Raw genomic sequence first — 12,284 nt, forward strand, 5'->3', positions numbered from 1 at the left:
AACGATGAAGTCGTTTTTATTAATATCGCAAGAACGTTCATTCACTTTCCACACACAATGCTGTCGTGAATATTATTGTGAATAAAATGTAGCCGTGGGTATTACAACTCTCACAGACTTCTCATCATGTACGAGGAGCGGTCAATAAGTAATGAAAGGCATTTATTTGCTCCACCATTTTGGTTAAAAAAATACATATTTTGTTTTGAGACATCGTGGCATATTCCTGCTTCACACCCTCCAGTTTCATGGAATTCCGATAGGTGGTGGCGCTATACGTGGCCTTCAAAATGGCGCCTGTAGCGGAGGTGGGTTACAAGCAGAGAGCCGTCACTGAGTTTCTTTTGGCGGACAACTGGAGTGTCGCAGATATTCAAGCTGCTTGCAGAATATCTACGGATATATGGCGGTGAACAAAATCACGGTGAGTAACTGGGCGATGTGTCTGTCATCATCACAACGAGGTCGCGTAAGTCTGCCTGACAGCCAGCCTGCCGACCGGCCGTACACAGTTGTCACTCCTGCAGTGTTGAAATGTGTGGAGTCTGTCTTTCGAAGTGATCGATGAGTCACAATCAAACGCAGTGCTGCACAGCTGTGTGTCTCCGTTGGTAGTGCTGACACACTCAAAGTCATCTGCTAACGTTTTGTACCTTCAGACTTCCATCTGCTTGTCCAACGAATGATGCACTCTGCGGAAAGCAGTACGTGGGTGATGGTGAGCTTACTGATATAGCAAGACGATGGCTCAGACATTGGCCTGTAGAATGGTACCATGCGAGACTACAGGCCCTCCCAGTAGGCTGATATAAGGCTGTCACACTGAACGGAGGTGATGCTGAAAAGTAGGATTTTGTAGGCAAAGCCTGTGGGGAATAGTATGGCGTATTTGAATCCATAATACGCTCTCAGGGTAAAAAATGGTTGTGTTACTTACTGAACGCCCCTCACGTATATACAGTCGGTCTAAAATGTTCAAATGTGCGTGAAATCTTATGGGACTTAACTGCTAAGGTCATCAGTTCCAAAGCTTACACACTACTTAACGTAAATTATCCTAAGGACAAACACACTCACTCATGCCCGAGGGAGGACTCGAACCTCGGCCGGGACCAACCGCACAGTTGTCGGTCTCAACGGTACACCAATTTACACCGTAAGAAAGGACACCTTTCTCTGTCACAGCCTCGAACAGAAAAGAAAGAAGACGCAGGCTCTGTTTTCCTTCGGAATTTGTAAAAGCATGCCTAACGTCTCAGCTTTATTTCCCTTGGTTGGCTTAGGTTATTCACGTCCTAAAGAACTCAAGCAGAGAAACTACCTTAACAGACGTTGCAGTGAAAGTTTATCAGTGGGTTCTACGATAACAACAGAAGTTCGTTGCGAATAAGCGACACGTAAGTAACTGAAGGTTAGCAATGTGAAAATATAACAAGCAAATTTCATTTTGATAAGACACGCGAAAAGGAATCGAGGAATGCCAGTTTCGAAATGGAGGAAGAGTGGAGAGTTAAAAGTACAGTAGAAGACCAGGGCTAGAGTACAGTAATCAGGTTCAAATTGATGTAAATTGTGGTTAAAAGTTATGTAAATTTCGGTAGTTACTCAGAGCTGAAGAGCTTTACACAGAACAGACTAGTGCAGAGGACAGCACGAAGCAGTCTTCGACTGATCTCCACAACGACACAGAAATGTGGAACGCTAAATTATTTACAGATGGTATTCAGATAATAAAGCCGATAATTGAGAAAAGCATTCTTCGCAAAATCTAGCAAAATAAAGGCTGAATTCTTTGTTTTCTCTGTTGTCTTCAGTACTTGAACCACATTTTTGGATAACCGTCACACCCAATTTGATATTTTGGCTTACTTCCTGTTGCACTGAATTTCAATGCAAGACCATCCACGGATGTGGATCTGAACCTCATCTGCTCTGTACGACCTAAAATTTCTTGGCATATCTTTCGATATGTTCTCTCATTGAAAGACGTTCTATTATTTTCGTCACCGATACATGAAATGTGATAGTTTTCATCTTTCTCCCGAGATTGTGTTATACTGTGAGGATGTAACTTCGCAGGTCTTTCTTGAGACAGGATGACAGTGACTGTTTTCTATTTTGGACAAATACATATACTCTGGATGGTTTTTTTAATGAGTTTCTGTCTTTTTTATCAGTTTGTGGATGTGGCTTCCATAGCCGAAAGTATCACACTTTTTAAAATATTCTGGGTTATTACTAGGGTTGTTAGCTGAATTTTTGTGAAGAAACCCAACTTTAAAGTGGAGAAACACGCATACATCAGCTGTTCCGAAATATGTTCTGCGATCAGGAGAGCATCACATTCTGTGTGGTAAAACTCTTGGCCTGGAAGTCAGGCGCCTGTATTGTCATACGATATGCAGGGACACGATAGAGATTATTAAACATACCTATAGTTTAATGGGATGAAGCTGATTGTGAGACTGAAGGGTATCTATTCCGCTGCTATAGAAGATGAGTACTGTTCTTCTATCATGGAGCGATATCATAGCGAATGTAGTAATCGACAATGGCCAATTACGCTTGAACTTTGAAAACATGTGGCAGCACATCTCTGCAGGAGAGCACGCAGAAACGAACTTTTATTGCAGTCAGTAATGAGCCAGCAGCTTGCATATTGGAACGCAAGTCGATTTCTTCGAACTGTACATAGAAGAGATAATTAATATAGAAGTATCTTGAAGGACATCTGTAGCGACTGGATACAATGTTGTGGATTTAATCGGTCCGCGTAACTGCTACAATCACCAGTGAGTATACGACGAGTATAACCAAAAGAAATGTGAACAACTGACACACACAGTCTGTTAGATACACTATTATGCGCGACCGCCGCAGAATATACTTCAGTCGGACATAATGCTCGCACAACCACACAGAACAGTGTTTTGACCACGACTGGCATTTTCAACGTACTGTGAACGTTGCACAGATGGCGTTCGTGGCCAAATAGAATGGCGCAACTTGCCGCCTTGGCTAGGAGCTGAATTTATGTCCAACCATGCGTTTTTCGCGGTGTTTCCTTATTGTTACTCAACTTCCGTACAACAACACACACGCACACTAATATGCCTTCCGTACTGAGAATAGTGTCAAAGGCTTGCAGTTAAGGCAAATGCAATTTGCAGTTGAAGATGACAGTCTGCATTTTATTGAAGTGTGTAAAACATAAAAGAAGGTAAAACAAAAGTGAAAAAGGAAGATTGGGTTTAACAACCAGTAGATATCGAGGTCATTAGAGATGGAGCACAAGCTCGCATTATGTTAAGGGTGGGGAAGGAAATCGGCCGTACCCTTTCAAAGGAACCATCCCGACATTTCTCTGGAGCGATTTCGGGAAATCACAGAAACCTACATCTTGATTTCTTACCTCTCACTCCATTAAGTTCTAATTTCTCTGATTCATCGAATCAGTAAATTAGTTATCGCCAAAGGTATCTTTCACGATAATATATGTTTATGCTTATTACCTTGTTCTTTCATTTTATTATCGTAAAGCCTAACTCTGAGTGACACTGTTTTCGTAGTCTTTATATTCGTGACTGTAGACGGTCCAGTCCCATTTATGTGACCACCTGTCGAAACGCTCAACAACCACCTTTTGTAACGCACACTTGCAGGTAGAGAGTGAGTGAGGCTCTGGAAGGTACCGACAAGGACGTGGCGTGGCCAGCTGCGCTATGGATTTTGAACCTCAAGATCAATGGCGCGAACAGCCGGATCGAGGTGGTCCCATATAGTAAGCCAGATCTTATATAGGGGCAGTTTGGTGGTTAGGGGAGTCCAGAAAACTCATCCTGGTACTCTTCGAATCTCACGTCTACACTGCGGGCTGTGGGATGCTTTGCATTGTCCTGCTGGTAGATGCACGAGAATAACGTCACCCAGGGAATGCCACGAAAATGTACTCCAGACCATGGTGCATTCCGCAGTTCGTGGTCGTGCGGTAGCGTTCTCGCTTCCCGCGCCCGGGCTCAGGGTTCGATTCCCGGCGGGGTCAGGGATTTTCTCTGCCTCGTGATGACTGGGTGCTGTGTGACGTCCTTAGGTTAGTTAGGTTTACGTAGTTCTAAGTTCTAGGGGTCTGATGACCACAGATGTTAAGTCCCATAGTGCTCAGAGCCATTTGAACTATTTTGAACCATGGTGCAAGCGTGGAGGCTTGCGACGAACGTTGCGGGGCCGTACGCGCCAACGAAAATCTGTACGATGAAGCAGAAAACGTGATCCACCTGGAAAGGCCACCTGTCGCCGCTCAGTGGACGTTCAGTTGAGATTCTGCCGTGAGAATTCCAGCCTCCGTCGCCGATGAACAGCAGTCAGCATGGCTGCAAGAAGCAGGCGCCTACTGCGGAGGCGCATACGCATCAACATTCGCTGAACGGGCATTGAGGAGAGACACATTCATTAAGGAAAAAAAAAAAAAAAGGTTTGAAAATGCCTCCTTGACATGATGTTTCTAGCGTAAGAATTATAATATTTACTATTTAAAACAACTGTCACGAGCATGCGACAGGAATGACGAACAAAAAGCAGCGTTGCCTAAACCTGCAATATAGAGAAATAGGAAACGACAAGGATGAAGAAGAAGTAGAAGACGAAGCTCAAAATGAAGGAAAGTATGCAGAGATTAGTTTTAAAGGAACCCGATTTTAGTGACCCATAAGGAATCGTAGAGATTCAGGCATATTGGGAATTTTCTTTGTTCATGGCGTCAGGTGAAATGTGAGGTGTACAAACGGAAGGTGAATACGAGAAATGAGCTGCTTGTTGGCTTCACTGAAGGTGCTGCTTTCATTATGGAACGTACAAAAGCACTCGGACAACCAACAGTATATGTCCTCCCAAGAGTGCGCATATACAATGAAGCTGACGGTGGGATATTCTAGAATTTATTGTCAACTATAAAACACTTGTAATGTGATATGTACAATAAGGCTTAAGGGGATTCCTTTAAAAAATATATGTTGGAATTGTCACTCCGTAAAAAATGTTGTAACGTTTACAAACTGTTGTATGTGTATGCACGTGTAAACTCGATATTTTATTGATCAGTACTGCTGCTGAATAACACTGTACATTAAACTCTACTATCTCGGAAACAATTCCGAATATGGCGTATGTCCATATGATGATTTTGCCTTCAAATGATCGTTCTTTTTATATGCCTGAAAAGTGACCACACCTGCCGAGAAACCCTGTACATTAAGGGTTTGCAGTTTAATTGTTTTCGTGTTTACACATTTAATACTTGGTTGTGTGGACCAGTGCCTGAAGCTATTTGAAGTGAAATAATAGTGTAAGGGAAGTTCAGTGTGTAATGCAACAAATACGTCTGAAGGCAGGTTGGTTTGATTTCCCATTCCAGTGCAGGATATTGTTTCCCTCTCATTTGGATACGAAACTCTACTTTTTAGCATAATCCTCGTACAATGAGAGGGCCTTACACCTCCCTACCACGCTGGCCTCTATGCCCGCATGGTACCACCTGCTGGTCGACGTCGGAGCCAACGTCACTAACCTCCCCATCATTTACGCACTGGTTCTTGCGGAGTGCATTATTCATTGGACTGGAGAGATGGACCTCGGAAAGTGCGAGATCCAGCCTAAAGGGTGAATGAGGAGTGTTGTAAGCTCCTCTTGGATACGCAGACATGTGTGAGGTGTTGTGTTGTTATGGAGAGGGAGACAGTCATTTCCATTTTTGTGGCAACGAACATACTGAAGTCGTTCCTTCAGTTTCATGAGTGCACCAGGGTAAACTTCAGAGTTGGTCATTACATTATGAGGGGTACATCAAAGTGTCCACACTACGAACAGAGATGTCCAGCACTGCAGCGAGGTGTCTGTCTGTGATCCGTCACTCACCTCGAATGAAAACGTCCACACGTCCCAAAAGTGCAAGAGTCACAAACGTATGCAGCGAACCGGCACGTGGGACATCGGTCAGGTTTCCACCAAAAGGATCATAATGACAGCACTCCGCTCTTTGAACGCACCTGCATTACTGATGCCATTTTGAAGGCTATGTATAGAGCCGCCACACATCGAAGCTTCATAAAACTACAGAAGCTGACGCATGGTATTCCACGATGTCTGCCAACAAATCTTCATGTTTGCAACAGAAAGGGACAGAGAAAAAATGTGTTATCTGTACATTACTTATTGAACTCCTCTCGTAGAACAATACCTTCATTTCGAATGTGGAGTTTACTCCGTCGACGTTATGTAGCTTAACAAAAGGGTCGTCTGCAAACAAATTGTTTGGAACAAATGCTGCTACGTTTTTATTTATTTACATACAGCTGCGGTCAAACCGAATGTCGGTTTGAATAAGGCAAAAACTGCTCTTGTACCTGTTCCAGGTTCTAGAAGCTACTCGTTAAGGCGTTCCACTGAAGTCGTCCATCGGACAGACAGATCTGTTTGCCCACCGGCGGAGAGGAGTATGGACTGCGGTCGGGCGATAACGGGCTGCCCTGCCGGAGCTACGCGGGCCGCCTGTCCTCTGGAGGCGAACAGCCGCTGAGGCGCGCCACTTGCCGTCAGGATGGAGCGGTCCGCAGGTCGCGTCGCCCTGGTGACGGGCGCCAACTCCGGCATCGGCGCCGCCACCGCACGGGCGCTGCTCAGGAGGGGGCTCGAGGTCGTCGGCCTCGACAAGAGGATCGACAGGGTCCAGGTAATTAATTAACCAGCAGCCTCGGTACAGCATCTCAAAACTGGCCAGCTTCAAAAAATTGTGCCAGTACTTCAGTTCGAAGTGTTATTTAGCTAACTGCCACCGAAACAGCATGGGTTTCAGAGCAATAGAGAAATGAATGTGATGGATTAAGAGTAAGATATTACTTTTTTCTATTTTTAGCTCAGTCACTTTTTATGACACAATCGTAACTGGGTTTTAGTCTTCAAAGCCCATCCTCAGATGCTACTTTTTTTGAGTCATCAGTCTTCTGACTGGTTTGATGCGCCCGCCACGAATTCCTCTCCTGTGCCAAGCTCTTCATCTCAGAGTAGCACTTGCTACTGACGTCTTCAATTATTTGCTGAATGTGTTTCCATATCTGTGCTCCTCTGCAGTTTGTCCCCTTTACATCTGCCTGTAGTACCATGGAAGTCATTCCCTGATGTCTTAAACAGATGTCCTATCTTGCTGTCCCTTCTCCATGTGAATGTTTTCCTTTCCTCTCCGATTCTTCCAGAAACCCCTCTTTATTACCTTATCATTCAATCTAATTTTCAACATTTGTCCGTAGCACCACATCTCAAATACTTCGATTCTCTTCGGTTCCAGGTTTCTCACAGCCCATTCTTTACTACCACACAATGTTGTGCTCCAAATGTACTTTCTCAGAAATTCCTTCCACAAATTAAGGCCCTTTTTACCGGTGATAGTCTGCTTTTGATGTCCACCTTGTCCCGTCCGACACAAGTTATGTTCTTGCCTAGGAAGCAGAATCCACCTACTTCATCTACTTCGTAATCGGTCCTGACGTTAACTTTCTCACTGTTCTCATTTCTGCTACATCTCATTACTTTCGTCTTTCTTAGATTTACTCTCAATCCATATTCTGTACTCATTAGACTGTTCATTCAGTTCAGGAGATCATGTAGTTATTCTTCGCTTTCACTCAGGATAGCAATGTCATCAGTGAATGGTATCATTGATATCCTTCCACCATGAATTTTAATCGCTCTCCTGAACATTTCTTTTTTTTCCCTCATTGCTTCTTCGATGGTACAGTAGGGGCGAAAGACTGCATTCCTGTCTTATTACACCCTTCTTAATCCGAGCACTTGGTTCCTGGTCGTCCACTCTTATTATTCCCTCCTGGCTCTTGGACATACAGTATATGACCCGTCTCTCCCTACAGCTTACACCTATTTTTCTCAGAATTTCGAACTTGCGTATCCCACTTCTTTGCGTATTGATTCTTCCTGACTAATCTCTTACACTTCAGCCTGCTCTTCATCACTATTGCATTCTGATCTACTCCTGGGTACGCCTTACAATCGAGTATCTGATTTCGGAATCTCTGCATGTGTATGACGTAATCCAACTGAAACATTGCCGTATCACCCCGACTTTTCCTAGTATACCTCGTCCTCTTGCGATACTTGTACAGAGTATTCACTATTACTAGCTGAAATTTATTACAGAACTGAATCAGTCTTTCTCCTCTCTCATTCCTTGTCTCACGCCAATATTCTCCTTCCCTTACAACTGTACTCCAGTCCCCGATTACTATTGGATGTTTATCTCCCTATTCTTGCTGTATTACCCGCTCATTATCCTCATATACTTTCTTTGTCTCTTAATATTCAGTTTGCGGCGTCGACATTTACACATGAACTATCGTTGGTGTCGGTTTGCTGTCGATTCTGATAGAAACAACACTATCAGATAACTGTTCACATTAACACACTCTCTGCCCTTCCTTCTATTTTTAATGAATCCTACTCCCGCTACACCATTTATTGCTGCTGTCGATATTACCCTACACTCATCTGACCATAAATCCCTGTCTTCTTTCCATTCCACTTCACTGACCTCTACTATGCCTATAATGAGCCTTCGAATTTCTCTTTTCAGATTTTCTAGCTTCCCGACCACGTTCAAGCTCCTGAAAAATCCACGTCCCGACTCGTACAACGCTATCCTTTCGTTGGTTATTTAACCTTTTTGTCATGGTCACCTCCCCTTTCGCAGTCCCCTCCCAGAGATTCCAATGGGGGACTATTCCGGAATCCTTTACCATTGGAGAGATCATCATGAAACATTTTCAGTTACAGGCTACATATCTTGGGGGTACAGGTTATGTTTCTTTAATGCAGTGATTTCCATTGCCTTCTGTATTCTTGATTGCGTTTACTTAAACTTAAGGGCTGACTTTTTTCTGGTTCATAAACATTTTATCTTTAGCTGTTATTACTTTTATGTTGTAATTTCATGTACTGACACGTTCCATGACCTCGGACATTTGATATTGTTGATTATTCCGCCCTTAGGGGCAGTTTCCTAAACCGAGGACAAGAGAGTGGCCTTAACCTCCGTCCGCTCCATCGCCCTCTTTGACAAGGTCGTTGGCAGAAAGAGGATGATTTTTATGTCGGAAGTCTTCGCCCGCCAATGCTGGTTATTAATCAATATTTAAGTAGTTTCGTGTTTCGAACTTGGGACCGAAGACGTCAATCAAATCAATAATCAAAGACGATACCCCTCGACCACTTGTGCATCACCAATGCTGCTATGGACAATACGAAAGGTCACAGTAAGACTTGAAACAAGTGCTATTTTTTTCACTTGGTTTACTTGTGAGCTTATTAATGTGCTATAACAATGTATGTGGTTTCATACATATGAGCGGCATTTGATGGACAAGTGCTCATCACCGTCTCCACAAACGGGATGTTGTTTCTTCCAAAATGTATTAACAGTTCTTGCTGCTAACAAGTGAGTCCGACTGTAGGACTGTAACACTATAAACACTATTCCCTGAACTTGTCATATTCACAGAGATTCAAAACTCGCTATCTAATGTCGGTAAACAAACAAACCAAGACTTACCATACTGTTGCGTTTGGCCTCTTTATTCACATTAGTGAAATCCATCAATAGAGTCCAGATTTTCTCAATACTGTTAACCGTAATGAAAGCGTCGTCCCTCCGTGGATTCCCATTTATTTTCACGAAGCATCTTGGTGATACCCGCCTGTTGCTCGAGCGTGTAGTAACAAATCAGGCAGACCGTCTCTGAATTTCTTCGACATCTTCCTTTAATCCGTACTTGTGGTGATCCAAAATACTGCAGCTCAGCTAAATTTTAATCAGAATTCTTCCAACGAATTTAAATAGATAAATCGCCTTCCCTACTGCCGACACTGCTTGCCCGTTTCATTTCACATAGCTTTGCAATGTTACACGTAGACATACAGAGCGTAACGGGTGCAATTTATTTTAATTTTATACACACGTCAAGTTCCGCAGGACCAAACTGAGGAGCAAATCTCCGAGGTCATGGAATGGGTCAGTACATCAAATTATAACATAAAGGTAATAGCAGATGAAAATCAAATGTTTGTTAACCAGAAAAATGCCAGTCCGTAAGTTTAACCAATCGCGATCAAATAAGCTAATATTGTTAACAAGGAATGACAGTAAGGAATAGGTATATCTATATATATTAAGAGGCCAATGTCAAAATACCCTGACTCGCGAACAGGGGTCGACAAGAGGTTCGTGAACTTTCATCACTTATTGCCCGAACCGCCCGTTTCTGAGCCAAAAATATCCTTTTGAAATGGGAAGAGTTACCCTAAAAAGTAATACTATACGGCATAAGCGAATGAACATCAGCAAAGTAGACAAATTTTCGTGTCGAACTATCACTCACTTCAGTTACCGTTCGAATACTAAAAATGGCAGCATTAAGTTTCTGAACAAGATCTTGAACGTGGGCTTTCCATGTATCTGAACACCTTGTAATATTTCTACACTAATTTGCTATGCTGAAATCGGGTGCTAATAGTAGAATAAAAGCGGGTTGAAAGCCGTGAGCTGTCTGGGGAGGTTAACCGTGCGTTTACTGGGCAGACTGTTTCAGCAGGTAACTAGTCTAGGTTTACCACATTACCAATCAGACTAACATTGATTATAATCTTTTACAGTCATACAACAACCGGTAATATATCTATATATAAAAAGGAGAATTTAAATAAAAAGAAAGAAATCAGTTTATATTTGCAAATTTATTTTAAGATTGATCATTGAAATTTCAGCATATTATAAGTGAGTTATACTGAGCTGGTGCCTTATTTACGATTGTGAAAATGTGAGATTGGAATCTTATGGAACACATAAAATATGGAGCCAAGATTGGGAGACTGGATACAACACTGCATTCATAAAACAACACACAAAGAACATTGAAACACATGCAAGAGAAAGTTAACCACAACCAACAGATTCAAATTTTCAGTCAAAGAAATTACGTTCGTAGCACAATCCTGTCCGTCATGTAATTACCACACACTGGTATACTAAATTCATATTAACTCTTTATGAAATCTTCCCAAGAAGAATAGCTGAGGGCTACTTTGAGGATTCCACCACATGCTTCACGTGGTCAACTTGGTTTACAGAAAGCGTATAACTCCACAGTAATTTTGATAATAAAATAAATTCGATCGAAAAGCAATTGACAAAAGAAAAACCTTGAACTGGTTACTAACGTCTTACTATTAACCTGATGGGTCAAACAGTTATATAACCACGTGGTACTGGTCTCACAAAGTACACCCCACGTGGGTTGAACATAAAGAAAAGTTGCTATATTGAAAATATTATCAAGACCAGACGTTATAATCACACAAGCATTCGCATTTAAGATTGATCTTAGAGTTACTGACCAACACGTGGTTCCACTTTACTCACAAAGTAGTAACAAAGCAACTACCGGAAAATAATATGAACTTCACACGAGAATTACACTACGCTGCAATTTAAGATAGCATTAGATATTTTAGAGCTAAACCCGAAATAAAAGTGATTAAATTCTCAGTTAAGCTGAACTTAACAAATCCATTGTCCTACGGACTTAGCAGACACGCGCTTAGCCGGAGATCTTACCATTTCAGACGCTCGCTACCGCCAGACTGCCACTGCCTACCACTGGACTGCAACTGCCTACTGCCGGACTGCAACTGCCACTACCCAGCGTGCTCATGAGAGTGGCTCACAAAGACAAACGGAAGGGCCCAGAGGGGCAGCTTCCTATACCAACATGACAAGGGACGGACCGGACCATACTAAGAATAGAAACCTCTCTGCTTTTAGGAACCGTAGCTACCTGTTCCGACGTTGGTCCTACTGTTCTCTAGCAGACAGCCTTGTCTGCTACCCTCAAGCATGCAACTACAAACACATTTGATCATTCATCCTCTCACACAGAAGGGAAGGGGGATGACAGTATCTTATCATATACAGTATATAAAAGAAAGCGGATGTAGGTTCCGTATGAGACTGTGTGACATGAATTACATATAAGAATTACATATAAACTGTGCTTTAAAGTGTAGTAGTGTGACAGATCGGTCTTGTTTACGTGTAAAAGTAACACGTTCCACTACTCAGTCTCCTCCCAGATAGTCAGAAACGCCACAGTAAATTTAGGAGAGGAATTTACTCCATAAATGACATCAGATTTAAGAAATTAAACATGAAAGGAATCCAACAGAGACCT

At 42.6% G+C, this 12,284-nt stretch overlaps 1 protein-coding gene across 1 annotated transcript in view; it reads left to right on the plus strand.

Moving 5' to 3' along the window:
- Positions 1–6,592: 6,592 nt before the first annotated feature.
- The window catches only part of LOC126230342 (dehydrogenase/reductase SDR family member 11-like), a 44,605-nt gene continuing 38,913 nt past the window's right edge, over positions 6,593–12,284 (plus strand). Inside the window, exon 1 of the mRNA XM_049942400.1 lies at positions 6,593–6,724. Within this exon, the coding sequence (XP_049798357.1) occupies positions 6,593–6,724 (132 nt within the window). The remainder of the gene's footprint in view (positions 6,725–12,284) is intronic.

This window comes from Schistocerca nitens, unplaced genomic scaffold (genome assembly GCF_023898315.1).
Source record: "Schistocerca nitens isolate TAMUIC-IGC-003100 unplaced genomic scaffold, iqSchNite1.1 HiC_scaffold_380, whole genome shotgun sequence".
In the NCBI taxonomy this organism is placed as follows: domain Eukaryota; kingdom Metazoa; phylum Arthropoda; class Insecta; order Orthoptera; family Acrididae; genus Schistocerca; species Schistocerca nitens.